The sequence below is a fragment of the Fukomys damarensis genome, unplaced genomic scaffold, assembly GCF_012274545.1.
Source record: "Fukomys damarensis isolate Sample0158 unplaced genomic scaffold, DMR_v1.0_HiC HiC_scaffold_1, whole genome shotgun sequence".
In the NCBI taxonomy this organism is placed as follows: Eukaryota; Metazoa; Chordata; class Mammalia; order Rodentia; family Bathyergidae; genus Fukomys; species Fukomys damarensis.
In genome coordinates, this window is record NW_022900913.1 from 11,011,148 (window position 1) to 11,028,904 (window position 17,757).

A 17,757-nucleotide genomic window follows, 5' to 3' on the forward strand; every position below is an offset into this window, starting at 1 on the left:
CTGTGTGAAGAAACTGAGGGCTGGCAGATGAGGGCTGCCTGGGCGGGCCGAGAGCCCAGCCTTCCCTTCATCACTCACCAGCTATGTGGGGCATGGACCTGCCCTTCCGTGCCTCCAGTGGAACGGGGAGAACGCACATCTCGGAGGGTGACGGAGCTCAGGAAATGCACACAACGCCTCATGCACAAGCAGATGATCCCCAAAATTCAGCCCTGCACCCACATGCTGTGCTTCTACGCCACTGTCTGCAGCTTTCAGATGCGCTAGTAGATTTGTTCCTTTTTGCTCAATTTGTTTGAAGGTGAAGGTGGGATTCCAGCACACAGGTCATGGGTATCCCATGTTTTTTTACAGGGAAACTTTACACCCTCAAGCTAAAAGGCTGCTGTGTTACAGAAGCCACCCAAGATGATATCCATGGTTCCAAAAACAAACTCCGGGAACAAACTGAGGCAAGAGAAAGCATTCTGCTTCTGATTTATGGGCTGCTCCTTCCCTGCCACCATGAGCTGCTCCTTAGGACATGGAAACTGGCACATGCTCCTGGCCGGGGACCTGCTGACAGTGCAGTCCAGGGCTCAGCCACTCCTTCGCACAGCCACATGTACACGGGAGGCCCTGATGAGCCTCCTGCAGGACCGGCAGGGCCAGAGCCTGAGTTAATTCTCCAGGAGGCAGTGGGGGAGGAAATAAGTAAAGCCATTCTGCTTGTTCAGACCCAGTCTGAAAGGGGAAAAAAGTGAATCAACTCGTTCCTGGGAGTAGCTGCCAGTTTCCAGATCCACTACTTGAATTACGAGCGAGTGGATACAGGGGTCATCGCTGGGAGAGGGGCAGACTGCCAGACACCACCGAGTCCTGAGGGTTGGGCGGCCCGGGAAGGGGGATGGTGGCAAGCAGGTGACAGCAGACTGGGTCAAAACAGAGGCCCTTCTCCCTGGGCACTGTCACTTCTGCCCCTATACGGAGTGTTCCACTGTCCTGTGCAACCCCAGCGAAGAGGCCCCATGTGGACGCCATGGAGACGCAGAAAAGCCCTAGGTGGGAGGGAAAGCCTGGATTTGCACTAGCTCAGCTCCTAGGTGGTTCTGTCCCTTCAATACTTCCTTTCTGTGCCTCCGTGAAAGGGATGCAGTGGGTGTCTCCCTGCACAGCCATAATATGTAGTCACATGACTCTAAGTGAGTACCTCCAGCTTCCCAGTGAGACTGTGTCACACAGTTTAGAGCTGCAGAATTACCTGAGCTCTTGGGATGAATTAGAAACAAGTTTTAGCCCCCACCCTGGGCTATTACAAGTGCCCACATTCCTCCCAATCGCCTACCTCCGTAGCTGCAGAACTGCCACCAAGGTCCCGGGAGACAAAGAGGTTGACAATGGGCCTACTGATCCTCTGTGTGGCCAAAATTAGAGCCAAAGGCCACCAGAAGCTCAGCATCTTTCTGATTGTTGCATCTCCCTGCATCAAGAAATGGAGACATGAAGTTCACTAAGCTCGAGAAACAGAACAGAAAAAAAGAAAAACAATCCTCCGAATGAAAGCTTTTGCTTTTTATGCCAATCATGAGTTCATTCACCACACTTAACAGTAATATAAGGAAAAGGCTCCACAGACAAGCCATGTTGAATTACAATAAAATGGACAGTCTTATGAGGAACCAATTCAGACAATCACAGAGCAGTGTGAAGTCAAAGCACACTGAAGTCTGATGGATCCCAACCACTGCTTTCCACACAGGGAATGTCTTAGCCAAGGCGGAGCCCAGTTTCACGGCCTGAGAAACAGTTTGAAGTTAGTTCTTGTTTATATCATCACAGTGACTGGCTAGGAGCCATGCCAGTGGGAGGTAAGTCTTAGAAATAAAAAGTATTATAATCTGTTTTGCAATCAGTCCACATATATAAATGTGCCTAATTATTTCAGCACTGTGTAAATTGGCTCCAGAGGTTCTGATTCGCAGTGTTTTCACGGTGTCACATAAACTGTTCAGAAGCATAAACAAAATAATAAGCACAGTAAAGAACAAGCCATTTTTTAAGACCTCTGCAGCCACAGTGGATGCTACCTTTAAAACCAGCTTTCATCACACAATTTTGGTTTTGATTCTTCAAGGAGGTAAGGGTTGCATCACGGAGCCATCTCAGCCACTTTGATTTATCTCCCTGTGCTTGTGGCTGAATGTTGAAAGATGGATTATTACTGTCAAGACCAATTTGATGCGGTTCATTTCGTGGTGAAAATAACTAGGTAGGATTCCACTGAAGGCCGTACCTCGGGAGGAGGTAATGGTCAGCACGATTACTGTTTTGGCAGGATGGAAGCAGTGTGGTCAAGAGGGGCCAGGCACACAGTGGCCTATAGCTAGGTGGAAAAAACCCCAATGATGTCCACTACCAATGGGTAGGAAGAATTAGGTGCACAGTAATTGGATCCTGTTTATATTTATGATGGACAGAATATTTGGCCACCTGTAAAAGGTTATGTGTCTGACTTGCTTCTTACTCAGTTTTTAAGACACAGGCCCAACTTGACCTCCTCCAGAGGCTTAGACCACATTCCTGTGCTCCTCCGTCCTGAGGCTGTCACATTCTCCTTGCAGTCATGCGCTGTCTCGGATTCAGGTTTAGCTGTTGCTTCCATGTTGGTCTTACCTGCCATGTGGGCTGCAAAGCTGCTTGAAGATAAGAGATTGTATCTTAACATTTTCTGTTGCCCTATGGTACCTAATGCCAGATCTGATTGGTCCCTCGGGGGTAGGACCTGAATGGAAGGTAGAAGGCCCCTGAATAAAAGACTGGGATTGGCAAAAAGAAGAAAACAGCTTGGATCCTTGCTATGAAGTTAAAGATCATAAAATGTGCACTATAGGTTGTATGGGTCCTAAAACTTTCTTGACTGTAGATTAATTTATGAGACGGGGCGGGGGGAGGCATAAATGTTGTATCTATCCTCAGCTTGCGGGGATGGGCTGTGCCTGTCTCCTCACACGGCGATGAGGAGGCTGGACAGTGACCTCTAAGACTGTGTCCATCTCTGTGGCTCATTAACTCTCCTACTTCCTTTCCCTGCCAGCCCCTGGGCTTTGGGTACCACATCACGGAGCACAACCGTAGGACACCGAGCTCTCATTCATACGGGGTGGGAGAGCATCTCGCTCTCTTCAGTTCTATCGGAGGACAGCGTACCCCCAGCTCGGGCCCGCTCCGGTCGGGGATGATGTCGTGGATGTTCCTGTAGTAGCCCAGGCACAGGGTGGTGCAGCGCACGAGTGCACCCATGTACAGGGAGAGGATGGGGATGAGCAGCGGCTCTCGGCATTCCAGGTGGCTGTGCAGCAGAATGGCTACGAAAACAACCTGGGAGAGAGGGAGGACAGGGACGGGTCAGCGGAAGGAGGGGACTGGCGGGAGGCGCAAACCCACCCTCCCGAACCGGGACCCAACACGGTCTGGGATTTGGTGTTGCTCTCACACGGCTCAGGGTCACAGGAGAGACACGCCCATCCTTCTGTTCGAGTCACCATTTAGATTCATTTAAGGCAACCTCACAGCTGGTTAAGCTTTTTGCCTAAGAAATATCTAGAAGCTGTGACCTCCCAGCCTCTTTCCCCGTGGAAGGAGAGCTCCTGCCTCTGGAGAGATTGAAATCCTAATAAAACATCAGTCTCCATTTAGCAGTTCAGTTGCCCGGGTGAGTTTCACCAGGTATGAACGTCCACTGCAGAGGCCAGCGGAGTGCGTCCTCTGACCAGAGGCCTCCTGGGAGTCTTTATGAAGAAGGTTCTGGAAGCACACTGAGTGCAAAGGGGGTCAGTGGGCAGGGGGATCCTCTGGGCAACAACTTTACTGGCCAAAGGCCCACAGGGAAACAGGTATCTCAAATACAACACGATTGCACAAGCCGCATCCACGGGTCTTTGTGATTCTTCATCAGCAAGACCGCGAGGACCGAGGGTGGTGATGGGAACCGACAACTCGGCGCAGTGCTCGCACTCAGGCACAGTCACACACACTCTCTGGGGGCGCCGTGGAGCTCGGTGATGGTAATAAGGATGCCAGGACTGTCTCCACACGTGCTGCTCCCAAGTATACCAGCTGGGACACACTGTGGAGCCCGGAACTGGGGGTTTTGTGCTGTGGCCCGATGCCCATTTATGTATCAAGTTAAAGATCCTCAGGGTGCCCTGTGTGCATACTGGGAGTATGTCCTCAGCAAGCTGCACACGTCACAAGTCCCAAACTTACACTGTCACCCCATGATGGTGATGTTTAAAGGCTGAAAACTGCCTGTGTGCAGAGAGGGTATGAGAAGACTGACAAGGCCACCGCCAAGCCCTCGGAAGGCACCTGGAGCTGACAGGACGGCTCTGTGAGACACTAGCTGGACAGGCAGGAGGGAGGAGGAAGACCCGGATGAGGAGAGGGAAGACACAGACCAAAGGGAGCAAGTGTGGAGGTGGCAAGAAGGCAGCCTGAAGCATGGTGTGTGTGGGACAGAGTGGAGGGAGGAGGGCAGACGGGCTCACCAGTGGGGTGCTCAAGGCCAAAGCCCAGAGCTGACAGGCTCCCCCGAACTCCTAGTAGATTGATGCCATGTGCCCTACTTGTCTTATGTCTGACATCTTCATGGCGGACCGTTCCTTTTATCAGCTCAAAGTAACACATGTGTCTTTGGCATGTGAATGCAGAATTACAGTTGCGAACTGGAGACGGCCATCCACATGTCAGAGTATTCTCTGAGTGGTGAGGGTTTTCCCAGGGAGACCCAACCCATGCCGGCCCTGTGGCAGGTGCTGGGATTCAGTGACAGGTGCGGTCCCAGCCTCTGTCCTTCTGGGCTGCCGGTCCTGTGGAGGAGGCAGAGGCCCTCACCAAATGGTGATGCAGCGAGTGCCCACTGCCGGGGCTGGGCGGAGCCCTCCAGCCTGGGCAGGAGTGGGAGGGGTTGGCAGGAGCTGGGGAAATTGAGGCACAGGGAGCAGCCCCGCAGAGACCTCGGGAGGTCTGTCTCTCGGAGGACAGTGCTGGGGCTGCAGGCTTGAGCACCTGTGTCTTCAGCACGTGTGTGTCATCAGGATTCAGGATTTTCATCCTGTGGGTTTCATGCAGGGGCCCAGCAGTCAGACTCTCCCTGGAAAAGATCACTGTGACTGCAGTGGGAAGGGCGGAGGGGACACAGGGCAGATGGCAGAGGTGAGGAGGGGGCTTCTCAGCAGTCCAGGTGGGAGGAGGGCCCCCTCAGACTAGGGTGGGGGCACACACATGGGCAGATCAAAGAAATGCCTGGCATCAAGATCTCTTGAGACTTGGTGGGCTCTAGGATTCTCACTGGATGGCTGTACCCCCAGCTGACTTCACAACATGCTTGGTTCAGAAGAATCCAGGCTTAGGATGCCTTTGAAAGATCTGAGTGGAACTGTCACAAGGCATCTGCACACTCTTAGTCACCTTCCTCATCACTGGGACAAAATCGGACACCAGCATCTTAAAGGAGGTTAAAGGTTTATTCCGGCTCAGAGCTTCAGGTTATGTTCTCTGCAGGCTTGCACATAGAAACGGCCTGGCAGAAGGGCCTGGGAGAGAGGAAAGATACACTGCCAGGAAGCAAGTCAAGCCCTACTAGGTCAGGGCCAGTGAGCAGCCTCTCCGGCAGGCCCCACCCCTAACAACACACTTAGCTATAGCACCCACCGCTATGGCTCAGTGGTCTTTCATAAGCTCCCTGCGAGTGTGAGAGGCTTCAGGGGCCATCTAGACGTAAACCAGGGCAGACACCCTTGTTTGGAGCTCTAGGCAGGACGAGGTGACAGATATTTACAAGGAGATAATAACCGTGTTACAGATGTAGAAACCTAGGGCCCTGTACGAGTCTATTTTTCCTTGCTATAATGAAATACTCTGGGCAGGTTTAGATTCTCCACCAACAGAGGAGAGCGAAGCCCCTGGGATGAATGTTTCACAGACAAAGGAGAAGCTCACAGAGTCAGGAGCTGCCCAGTCCTCTGCTGAGCCGAGGGAAACTGCCTGCGGCCTGATGGCACAGGGTCGGGAGTGGGAACAACCTGGCGGGCTGACGTGGAGCCAGCCTTGGGAAGGGGACCGAAGGAAAAGGAAGTAAGAAAATGGACTCTATGGGTGGAAACTGCTTTCCCAAGAACTGACTATGTACTAAGACAGAGAGTGAACTACAGCTGCAGAGGTCTGCGGGGATCCAGAGGAAGCTCCTCTCTGCTGCTTACACCCACAGGAGCGTGTTCCCATGCCAAGAGACACGACGTGCTGGGGAGGAAGGGGTCCCTGGTAAGAGTCAGGAAGGCCTTGCCAGGCCCCCGGTGCAGATAGAGGACCTGGCCCTGGACAGCGGGAGGGTGAACTCCTTTCCAGTGACCAGGAGGTGAAGCAGACAAAATAGCCAGGACCTAGAGGCTGAGCCTGGAGCTGCCCAATGGGTGACACGGAGCAGGCTGGAGCTCGGCACCTCTGCCCTCATTTTTGTATCTGTCTCCTTTATTGCCTTAAAACTCTGGGTCATGTTCCACTTAGCTCTGCACACAGGCGTTAGTCACTTAGGGAGTGTATGTCTAAAAACTAATAATACCAGGTGTGTTCGCTTTAAATGTACCTAGTCGACCTCCTGATCTGATTTTCAGGATCTGTAGGGCCATACAATTGAGAGCTTTTGCAGGAGCAGCGCCTAGAAGTCTCCAGTCATTGCCCTAAACCTGCAGCTGGATTCCAGGTGATGCAGAGTCTAATACACACCCCACGGCGGCACCCAGCCCGAAGTGGAAACTATGACCCCACGATAGGACTGGAGGCTGCCCCCCAAGGCAGGAGCCACCAGCTCACTATGGGAACCACATTCCCCCCTCCAGCGATTGTGGGTTTTCCAGGACCTCACAGAACCAGTCCTGAGATACCAATCAACTAGGCCAGGACTTAAGCAGCACCACCTATGCTTCCAGCTATGCAACCCCTACCCCTGGTCTCTGCTCCCGTTTCCTACTAAACCCCAAAGCCCCCCCAGCCCCTGAAGACAGATCTTGAGCCTCTTTACCTCCCAGCATGGTTGTGCTGATTAAAGCTCCTTTCCTGCCCTGCCCCACCGTCTGTCCCTCGACTGGTATCACAGGGCAGGTGGCCAAGCCTGGTCTGGTGGGTTCACTGGGGCTGAGGCATCGGCCCTGGAACCATGGTAGCACTGACCCCAAGTCTGAAGGTGAGCTTGCAGGTTTGGTGTCTGGAAGTTGTAGGATTTGGTTGCTTCAATTTTCTTCATGAAGTCATCTGCTGGGAAGTGTGTGTGTGTGTGTGTGTGTGTGTGTGTGTAACATTTCCTAAGGGGTAGCTGAGGTGAGGGAGGTCTGGCATTTATGTCTTGGTTCCTCATCCTCCTGCATGAGTTTCTGCAGAATCACTGGGTGGTGGAGTGGGTGGAGGAAGGTGGAAACTCGAGACTTCATCAGGTCTAGGCTGGGACTTGTGGGAGGCTGAGCTCAGAAGGCCGCAGAGCAGGGAGTTTACACAACCAAGGGAGACGCTGATCTGATTGTCCTGGGGCTCATTCTGCTGACCCCAAAGGCGAGGGTGGATGACAGAAGGGTCCAGGAAGGGAAAACAACCTCAAGAGAATTTTCCCTTGGACACCAAGCAAGATAAGAAAGCCCGGACGACCATGAAATACAGCTAACACAGCCATATTTCTCACAAATCCATCGGCAAAGTCATGGATTACAACAACCGGAACTGTACTACAATACTAGCGGCACAGAAAGGCACTGCTTCCTTGAACCAAACCTGAGCTTTTTGTTCTGCTGCATGGAATCCATCAGCATAGGATAATTTTTCTTTTTAATGGAAGTTGCCACTGAAATGCAAGGCATTATGAACAGATTTAATTTTACCACCGGCAATCACTATTTAGGCCAAGGCGGTAGCTCAAAGTGTTCTGAACAGGCTCTGCTTACACAATACTGCATCAGGCAATAAACAAATGTCTTCAGATAATGAGAAGAATGAAGACGATAATGTGAAAAGGGGGAAACCCAAGGACAAAAATGGAATTTATTCCACCAACCAAGTTGTGGCAGAAACTCAGGCAACAAGGCTTAAAATAACCACTCCACCAGGAACAGCCCAGGGCCAGACAGCATCTGAACTTGGCTTCCCTGCTCCTCTAACCAGACCTGTTTATTCGACAGGCAAAGGCCAGAATCAGGTTTAAAGCTGAAGAGGAAAATGGCTGTGGGTGTCCTGGCAAAATATTTTTCACGAGTATGCTTTTTTCTTCTGCCCTTGGATGCTTACTATATTTAACTTAGGCAAAGTCAAGTGCTTTCTTCTTTTTTTTTTTTTCATCTTCTTTTTGCCTTTAAAACAATACTTCTTCAGGCTGGTTGGCACATGCCTATAATCTCCATACCCAAGAGGCTGAGGCAGGAGGATCACTGCGAGTTCAAGGCCACCCTGAACCACATGGTGAGACCATGTTTCAAAATTAAATAAAATAATAAAATACAATCCCAGAAATGTTCTTGGATGGAACATGTGGATGGATGGAGAGTTTGGGAGGGGACTTAGGAACCACATCTAACCTCCTACAGGAAGAAACCATTCTTCAAGCCTAATGGTAGGAACTGAGTAAACTGATAGATTTTGAGAAGGAAATCTGATTTTCTGCTGAAGTCTTTCAGTGGAAGAGGAAAGGAAGAACAGAGAGCTGGCCTGGGACCAGCCTCACAGAGTTGGCCACAGGAAGGGGAGACACTTGCGCCTTCTCAGTCTGGGATGCCGTTAGGTGGTACCGAGTGGCAGCTCTGAGTGGCAGCCACACTGGCAATGACAACCTGGGAACAGCTGCGAGCAGTCAGGCCCGAAGACGGCGCGCGGGGAGACGCAGGGACCCCTCAGCACGGGCACACTCTTCACAGCAGCAGTCCGACCTCAGCCCTCGCCCTGCAGTGTGCACAGCCCTCACTCTTGCACAACCGCACACACACCAACCAAAGGGCGTTTCCTCCTCTCCCGCATTCACCAAACCCTCCGTGGGAGCAGTGGGCTCCGAACCCAACCACGAGGGACCCCTATGAAGGAGCTGGCCTACTCGCCCCACAGCCGTCGTTGCCTCGAAGCACATGGGCTACAGAGCAATTTCCGGTTCGGGGAGACGTGAAAACTGAGTGCAGCTCGCCAGCTAAGACTGGCTTCTCCTGTGCGGGACGTCACTGGGACGCGATCTGAATTAGGCCTGTAAATTCGCTAATGTGTTACCCACATTAATCCCGCTTTTGGCTGTTGTACTCGGGTGAGATAAGAAAGTGTCCCCACTCTTTGGAAATGCACTGAAGGATGTAGGGGTGAGTGGCATCCTGTCTGCACCTCACTCTCGGATCGGGACAAAATAAGTGAGAGAGAGAGAGAGAGAGGGAGAGAGAGAGAGAGAGAGGGAGAGAGAGAGAGAGAGAGAGAGAGAGAGAGGGAGGGAATGTGGTAAAATAGCAACGTTTGAGGGATTCAAGGAAAGAGTAAATAGAAATTTTTCTTCTACTCTTCTTGCAAATTTTCAGACTTTCCATAAATCTGAAATTATGCCAAAATAAAGAGTTAAGAGAAAAAAGAAACCCACTCCACAGGGCCACAGTGTGACTCTCCAGGAGGCCCGGCACGCGAGCCGTAGTTACCTGAGCTATGACGTCTGAGATTGAGGCACATCCCACCAGGAAGCTGTACTTGTGTTTGAGGAGAATGCCAGCATGGGTCCACGCCTGCCAGAGAGGAGAGACACTGCCATGAGACGCCCTGGTGGGACTGTACTGTTTCTTGCTGTTACGAGTGCCTGGGCCTTCCTGAAACACACTTCCTACCTCCCGAAGTCTCGGCAGCACGGGACTGGTAAGTGTGAGCTGCTCTGGTGGCTGTGGAGTGAGTGACCGTACGTCTTCATTCAGTGGCAACATATGCGTGTGTGTCTACACAATAGTGAGTGAGCTCCTTATGTGTGCGGCCTCCAGGGCACAGAGGCAGCTCTGCCTTCTAGGAAGGAGTTCTGAGGAGGGCGCTAAGCTGCTCCTGATTTGTTCCATCATCAGAGGTTCCCACCGACCCACCAGGGCTCACTTCCTGTCCTCGAGTTTGGCCAGGTCCGATCCGGCATTCTATGTCTTAGAGGAAAATGAAGAAGGTCTCACAACAGGAACCCCAAGCCCGAAGGACAGCGGGGCTGGAGAAGCCTTGAGGTTCACAGTGGGATCCATTTAAGGATCGTCCTCCTCACCTTTAGAGTGAGATCTGGATGGCCCGGAAATAACATTTCCTCTGAGCTAAGCCCCATCACACAGGGATGATCTACTGCCCAGCCTGTGCCAGGACTTCTTACAGCAGCTGCTTCCTCCACTTCCTCCCTCAGCTCCGAAGTCCCAAGGTGCCCAGTGTTCAAAGAAACGCAAGCTGCAGGTAACATCTGCAGTCAGCACCTCGTGGGCTGCCTTCGTTGTGCAAAAACCATCTAGACGAGAAGCTCCATGTCTTCCTAATCTCTCTCCAGCTGGCATAGCAGGGCCACGCTGCCTGGTGTGTGTGTGTGCGTGTGTGTACGTGTGTGGGTGCAAGGGAGGGGGGGATAACTTGTCCTTTACAAATGTTCATTACTTTGCTTTTTATTAGAAATGTCTTTTTATTAGCAATGTCCTATATGTTTTATTAGGGTCTTTGGGATAAATTATAGGTAAAACATGGAAGAAAAGGATATTAGTACTAGACAGGGTGAGTGTCTGTTATCTGAAATGCTTAGGAAAAGAAAATTTCAGATTTTGAATTTTTTGTTTGATTTGGGAATATAATATGAGGTATCTTCAGGGTGGACCCAAATCTAAACACAAGATTCATTTATGTTTCACATAAACCTCATACTCATACCCTGAAGATAACTGTATGTAATATTTGAAATCTTTTGTGTCTGAAATGGGGTTTTACACATGAGGTAGAATATAGAATTTTTCCAGCTGTGCCACGTCGGTGATCGGGAAGTTTTGGATTCCGGAGCCTTTAGGGTTTGGGATTCTGGGGACAGGGAGGCTGAGTTTGTGCTGTGATTTAGAAACTTTCTCACAGCAAAGCCAAAGGGCCATGGAAGACAGGGCACACAGGAGCCTGTGCTTCACCTTTGCTAACTGCTCCAGGGTGTGACCGATCGTCCTTCTCTGAGTAGGTTCCCACTTCCGGATGCGAAGGGTGCAAAGGTTCTCTAATGAAGAGACCTCAAACTGTGTCCCTGCAGGCCGGGTCGGGTGCGGGACACTGGCTCCAACTTCAACCTCTCGGACCTTTTCTCTTTCCTGAGTCACCTGTATCAGCTACCCACCTACAGCAACCTCATAGCAGTTAAGACAAGAACTGGCAGGTTCCAGCCGGCAGGCTAACGTGTGAGGCTGTACTCCTGCAGAAAGGCCACGCCCGTCACGTGACCATCGCCAGCTAAGACCTCTGATGACCTCTGAGAAAGCCAATCGGTGTCCTTTTACCTCATCTCTTTCCTCCCACGATGTGAGGACACAGGAATCCCACTGTACAGCCTATGCCTGTGACATTTGGGGTCCGGAGTGGTAAAAAATTAGACAGACTAATGGTTTTTTAAGTCTTCTCTCAAAGGTAATTTAAAATGGGAGCCCAAAGAAAGGGAGCATTTTTTTTAGCACTGGACATCACTGGGAATCTATGCCTTTCCAATAATATAGCTCAATGGTAAGGTCCTGGGTTCAATCTCTGGTACTGAGGGAGGACATTACCTTAGGATCAGTGCAGGGGATTTATGGACATGAGTGGTTCTCCGCTCATGTAGTTATTAAAGTAATGAAATCCTACCAGTATGTTCAGGCATTTCCTATTCCAAACCTTTAGGTGCTTAAGTCATGTAAGTGGTAAGTTTATCAGAAAGCCATTTTCTCCTTGATCCTGAAAGAAATCACATTCTTGCTGCTTGCCAAATATAGACGATTCTCATAAACTGACAAATGGACTGGTTAAAAGCCAAGGAAATCAGGATGATGGTACCTCAAAAGATTAAAATTGGATTAGGGGTACGGTTCAGTGGGGGAATGTGAGCTTCGCATTCATTATGTAGCACTAAGGAAAAAAATTGAAAACAGAGCTGCCATATGATGGAGCAATTCTGTTTCTGATTATACACTCCCAAGAACAGAAACACTGAGGCTCAAAGCAGCACTGGTAGCTGGGCATGGCCAACAACCTGTAATCCCAGCTGTAATCCCGACTGGGAGATGAGGGTAAGAGGGTCTGACGTTCAAGGATAGCCTGGGAAAACTGGCAAGATCCTGTCTTGAAATAAAAAATACAAATAAAAGGGCTGGTGTTATATAGCTCAGTGGTTCTTAGGGTCAATCCTCAGAACTGGAAAAAAGAAGTATTCATACATCACGTTTCTAGCAAGGGGGAAATTCGTGGGGACAGGAAGTAGAACGGTTGTGTCTGCTGGCAAAGGAAAAAGGGCCTGGCTGCGGAATGGACAGACAATTCCAGTTTTGCAAGGTGAAAGAGCTCTGAAGACTGTAGAAAAATATGGACGCTCTTCCTGCCACCAAACTGGCCACAGAACAATGGTTTGTTTATTACTTTTGTTTTTGTCTGGTACAGGGACTCGAACTCAGAACCTTGCACTTGCCAGGCAGGCGCAGCGCCACTGAGCTATGGTAACTTTGCTGTTATGTGTATTTTATCACTGAAAAGAGAAGAGCCAAGGATTCCTTCTACTTACCATAGCATCCATAAAAGGGAAGGCCGCGAGATAGAGGAAGGCTCTTCTCGTCTTACTCCCCACGGACTCGTCCACATGGTGCAGTTTATTGATAATGTAGTAGCCTAAATCACTGTAGGCTGCAAAGGGTCACAAACACATAGCGACATTTAGGAAATAGCTGTTTAAAAAATGCTTTGTACCTGAAAATTTACAAACAGTTTAAATGTAATGCTTGTTTGAAGGTAGAAAAAAAATGACAAGAAAATCACTTCAAATCTCACCCCTCTCCCCAGGAGGGCCACGGCCCTGGGTTCTGATCACCCTGGTCACTTGTTGGTGTAATATAAAATGGGTCATCTATAAGCACTCCCGTGAACCATGGACATCTTTGCATGGTAAGTGAGAGTTCACCTCTCCTATGCTTCTATTTCTTCATTCACTGAATCACTTTTTGTAGGTTTACTCAGTATCACTGCATTCACTCTCCTATGATGGCACATTTACATCGTTTTACTATCGTAAAAAAGTGCTTAATGGATATTTTTGAAGCTAACTGGTTACCTATATTGCCTAATTATGGACAAAGATTTCCAGATGTTAACGTGTGTTTTTCAATTCAAATTTTAGTTAGCTTTTCAGTCTTTCCAGTTGTCTTACTTTACTTTTCTTTTTGGAAGAGGGTGGCAACTTTGGGGTATAGTTGGCACGGTACAGTCTGGCACTGTGGGCACAGCCCGGGGCAGTGGGAAGTGACACCAGGTGGAGCTCTGGAAGCCCCTCCTGAGGGAGGGTCGGTCACAGTGAGATGGGGACCCAGCGGGCACTCTTGCCCCGTTTGTACACCGGGAAGTTCTTCCCAATGCGTTTGCAGGCACCCTGAAAAACCATTAGCAAAGACTGAACATAATATTGAACTATCTCTGACCTCATCGATACAGTGAGGACTACGAAAATGCCAATTTCTGTTTTTCTCATGTCTTACAAGCACTCTGGCAGTAAGCGTTCTGCTGTTCTCACTCACTTGTAACTATGAGCAGTTGTAACACACTTAACAGCCAAGTTATCCAAGTGCAGATGCAAAATAATAATCCCCTTACATTTCAAATCTGAGGAATACCTATTACCACTTTAATTGCTAAGAGAAATAATGCTCCATTCTTTGCCAGGATTAGTCTTGAATTATGAAATTTTCTTGTTGTTTTGATACAGGGTCTTGCTAGATAGTTCAGGCTGGCCTTGAACTCACTATGTAGCCCAGGCTAGCCCTGAACTCTTGGTGACCCTCCTGCCTCAGCCTCCCAAGAGCTGGGATTATCAGTGTGTGCCACCCCACCTGGCTCCGGAATGATGGGAAATTTGGAATGAGTGAGGTCTCAGGATGACATCCAGGACACTGCAATGCACAGAGGGAACTGCAGTGGCTGTAGGGGCGAACAGATGATTTCAGGGGGCAGGAAGCTGGCATGGCTGTGATTTTTCAGAAAGCAAGGTGGGGTTGGAGCGGGGCAGGACAAGCAATGCAGGAGAAAAGCTCTGGTCCTCCAAGGAGGGAGGACGTGAAAGCAGGTCAGCTGCAAAGGTGAGGAGGGTGGCGGGGCCATCGGCACCACTATGGAGCACCTAGAGAGGTCCGGGAGTGAAGGCGCTGCATGGCACAATGAGAGGCGTGGGAGGATGGGGTTAGGTACAGCAAGGGAGGAAGGCGGCATCTGTGAGGTCCACGTCGTTTAGATCAGGAGCCCCGAGGTGAAGGCGGATCGTGGGGGCTTGTCCTTGACCTTGGAAGGCAGCACGGAGAGCTACAGGCTGGGTTTTCAGCGAGGAAAGAGGTGCACTCAGGCCAGCACTCATGGCTGAGCTATGAAGTCCGAATGAAGAGGAATCATGCGAATGAATGGGCTGCTGTGGGCACCAACAGTGGAAAGCTCGTCTCAAAGCCTCTCGACGCTGCTGTGTATCTGTCCGTTTGTTTCATGAACCAACCTATACTCACTGTGCGGGGACCCCCGGGGAGACAGTCGGACCCACCTATGTCCCTGTCCCCACCCTGAGAGGCCTCTGCCAGTAGGAGCAGCCGTACTGGGGGCGCAGAACAGTGCAATGCCACGTGCAAGAGATGGGGCTGCTGCGAAAAGCTGCCAGCCGAGGGGATCTGACCACAGTGGCAAACGCTGGAGCCCAAGGGACCGGGGCCGGGGCAAGGCTTAGAAGGGCACTGTTGTGCCTTCTGAAGATTCAGGCGAGTCAGTCCTATCTTCAGACCTGTGTGGGGCCATACGCAGCAGTGAGTCAGTTAAGATGAGGTCCTCTTTGAGCACGGTGGTTCCCAAGCCAGTAAGACTGGTTCCCTTCTAAAAAGGGCAAATTTGGGTAGAAGGATAGGTGCACACAGGGAGAACCCCATGTGAGGATGAAGGCAGAGGCTGGGAGATGCTTGCACCAGCACACCCTCGGGGCCAGCGGGAGAGGGACAGAACCGATTCTCCCTCACGACCCTTGCAAGGAACTCACTCCACCGGCACCTTGATCTCAGACGTGCAGCCTGCAGAACTGCGAGGTTCTGCTGCTTAAGCGACCTGGTTTTGTGGCACAGCCTGAGCGCAGAAGAACACAGCTTCTGAGGAAGAGCATTACTCTCATGTGAGGCTCTGAGATGGCAGTGAGAGGATGGCACATGTGGTTTGAGAGGTCCAGAGCAGGGCTTGCGGTTTGCATGCGCTGCCTGGGAATGGACCGGCAGAAGGAAATCTCTCCTCACATGGTACGGAGAGCTACTTATTCAGGTCTTTCTGCTAAAGCATCACACCAGTGCCTTTACGCACGGCATCGGAGCGAGCCCGCAAAGCTCAGCAGACTCCAGTCCTCTCTCCTTGGGCAGAACCAGCCTACCTCACTGTCTCTAGGAGCAGGTGGGGACCTGCCCTGGCCTCCTTGCCCTTCTCAGGTCTTCTGCTTCCCAGGTGCTTGGGTACGGTGGGGCTCACGGGCCCCAGACTGCTCTTGCTTCTTTCTGCTTCTTATTTTAGGCTGTTGCTCTCTCAGCTACTCCAGGAGAGAAATGGAGGCCAAAGACGCAAGCTTTTCCTCCAAGGTTTTCTTCCTTCTGCTCTTACATGGCTGAGCAGGAGTCTGATAACTAGAGGTCCTTTCCATCCTGGGAGCAGAGCGTGGAATTCCAGCACCTGTTCTCACCCATCTCTCCTACCCTTGGACTAAATCACGCCATGCAGGCCCTGAGCTATTTATTTCCAGCTGTTTCCAGCTAGAAATGTTGGCCAGGGTGATTTGCTCAAAGTATTTTACGGAGTCCATAATTACCAGGCAAGCTAGCTTTAGCAACATTTGGTAACTTCCCCTTCTATCAGCTGCCGTACTGAGGCTGTCCTGAGACAACCCGTACCCCTCAGGAAGGGCAGAAAGTTATAAACCAAAATTAAACCAGGTCTGAATGGCTGCAGGCAGGTTTTACAACTGCAACAGAAAGAGGACCTTCGGCCCTATGAACCCACAGCTCAGCCAACCAAGATGATGACCCTTTTTGGAATCAGGGATTCTCAAACTCACTCATCCAGTAGCTAGCATGTATTGCAAACCATGAAATATCAACCTTAATCAAAACAAATCTATTTACATATATTTCCAAAAACATCTGATGAAAAGCCCAGAATTAGAACCAGGATAAAATGTTTCCAAGATAATGCTTCTCAATTAACTAATTGAGATAGGGCCTCACTATGTGGTCCAGGCTGGCCTGAAACTCATTATGGAGCCCAGGCTGGCTTCAAACTCATGGCCACCCTCCTGCCTCAGCCTCTGGAGTGCTGGGATTATAGAGGGGCACTACCATGCCTGGGCCAAGATGCAAATTTTAGAACCTTTATTCTCATTCAAATCCCTAAATTATCACAGCTTAAAAGTCTCATCAGTTCTATTTAATGGACCGGCTGAATCCTGTTTCTGAGGCTTTCTGGGGGAGCAGACGACTTCACCCCTAGCTTTCCTAACGTGTGTGTCTGCTTATGTAGCTGAAAGGCTGCCTCTGAATCACTTCAACAAATGTATGTCGAGTGACCTGTACCACCACTGTGCCAACCAGACCAGCTGTGATGGCTGCAGAGACGTACACAAAAAGTGGGGCGTCGACATATAATTCACTACAATCTGTCCTGGCAATGTCTGTCTGAAAGACATGAGCACAGGAAGTGCCAACGTGGCACAGGCCAGGGGGAGATGCCCCAAACCCACACGAAGTGTAAGTGAAATAAAGGTGAAATTTTAACACAGGAACGAAATTTTAACATATGGGCACTAAGACTGGGTAGAAGAAGGCTCATAATAATTTGTGGCAGGTGTCTGAAATGCGGGACAACAGGTCTCATTTCTGTCTGGACACCCAGGATTTAAGCCCAAGTTAACTGCACAGTAGGTAAACAAATGATAAAAGTCGATGGAATAAATGAAGGATACAAATCCATCGCCCTTCAAAGAAGCAACTGGGACAGTCCAAGAACAAAACTGTCCCCCGTTCTTCCGCACTGCTTATGTCTCTCCTCTTTATGCTGCTGCAGCTCCTCCTGTCCCAGTTCAAATCAATGTCCCTGGCCCTCGAGCCTGGACTGGCCTGCAGGGGGTCCCGGCCAGGCGTGTGCGGTGGCAGTGAGGATGCAGCTGAGGTTCTTGGCCTCAGCAGACCTTCTGTGCCTCTGCCCTTCTGCTTGGCATCTGGCCATGGCTGTGCAGAAAGAGACAAAAGCCCAGGTGCTGCTCCTGGCGCACAGATATCCTGTGCAACAGAGCTCAGCTGTCCCAGCAGAGGCCACCTGGGCTGACTGCTCCCTGGAGCCCACCAAGATCAGCACAGCCACCTCCTGGCCCTCAACTGACCACAGAGGCACAGCCAAGTCCAAAAGTACCAGCAACACAACCTGTGGCCTGGTGAACAAAAATAAATGCTCATGTATTGAGCCACTAAGTACTGGGGTGTTTTTTTTTTTTTTTTTTTTAAA

At 50.4% G+C, this 17,757-nt stretch overlaps 1 protein-coding gene across 1 annotated transcript in view; it reads right to left on the reverse strand.

Annotated features, from left to right (window-relative positions):
• The window catches only part of Ankh (ANKH inorganic pyrophosphate transport regulator), a 133,148-nt gene that overhangs the window by 32,550 nt on the left and 82,841 nt on the right, over positions 1-17,757 (reverse strand). Inside the window, exons 3-6 of the mRNA XM_010631522.3 lie at positions 12,770-12,888; positions 9,681-9,764; positions 3,187-3,357; positions 1,325-1,459 (exon numbers count right to left, since the gene is read on the reverse strand). Coding sequence (XP_010629824.1) covers positions 1,325-1,459; positions 3,187-3,357; positions 9,681-9,764; positions 12,770-12,888 — 509 coding nt within the window. The remainder of the gene's footprint in view (positions 1-1,324; positions 1,460-3,186; positions 3,358-9,680; positions 9,765-12,769; positions 12,889-17,757) is intronic.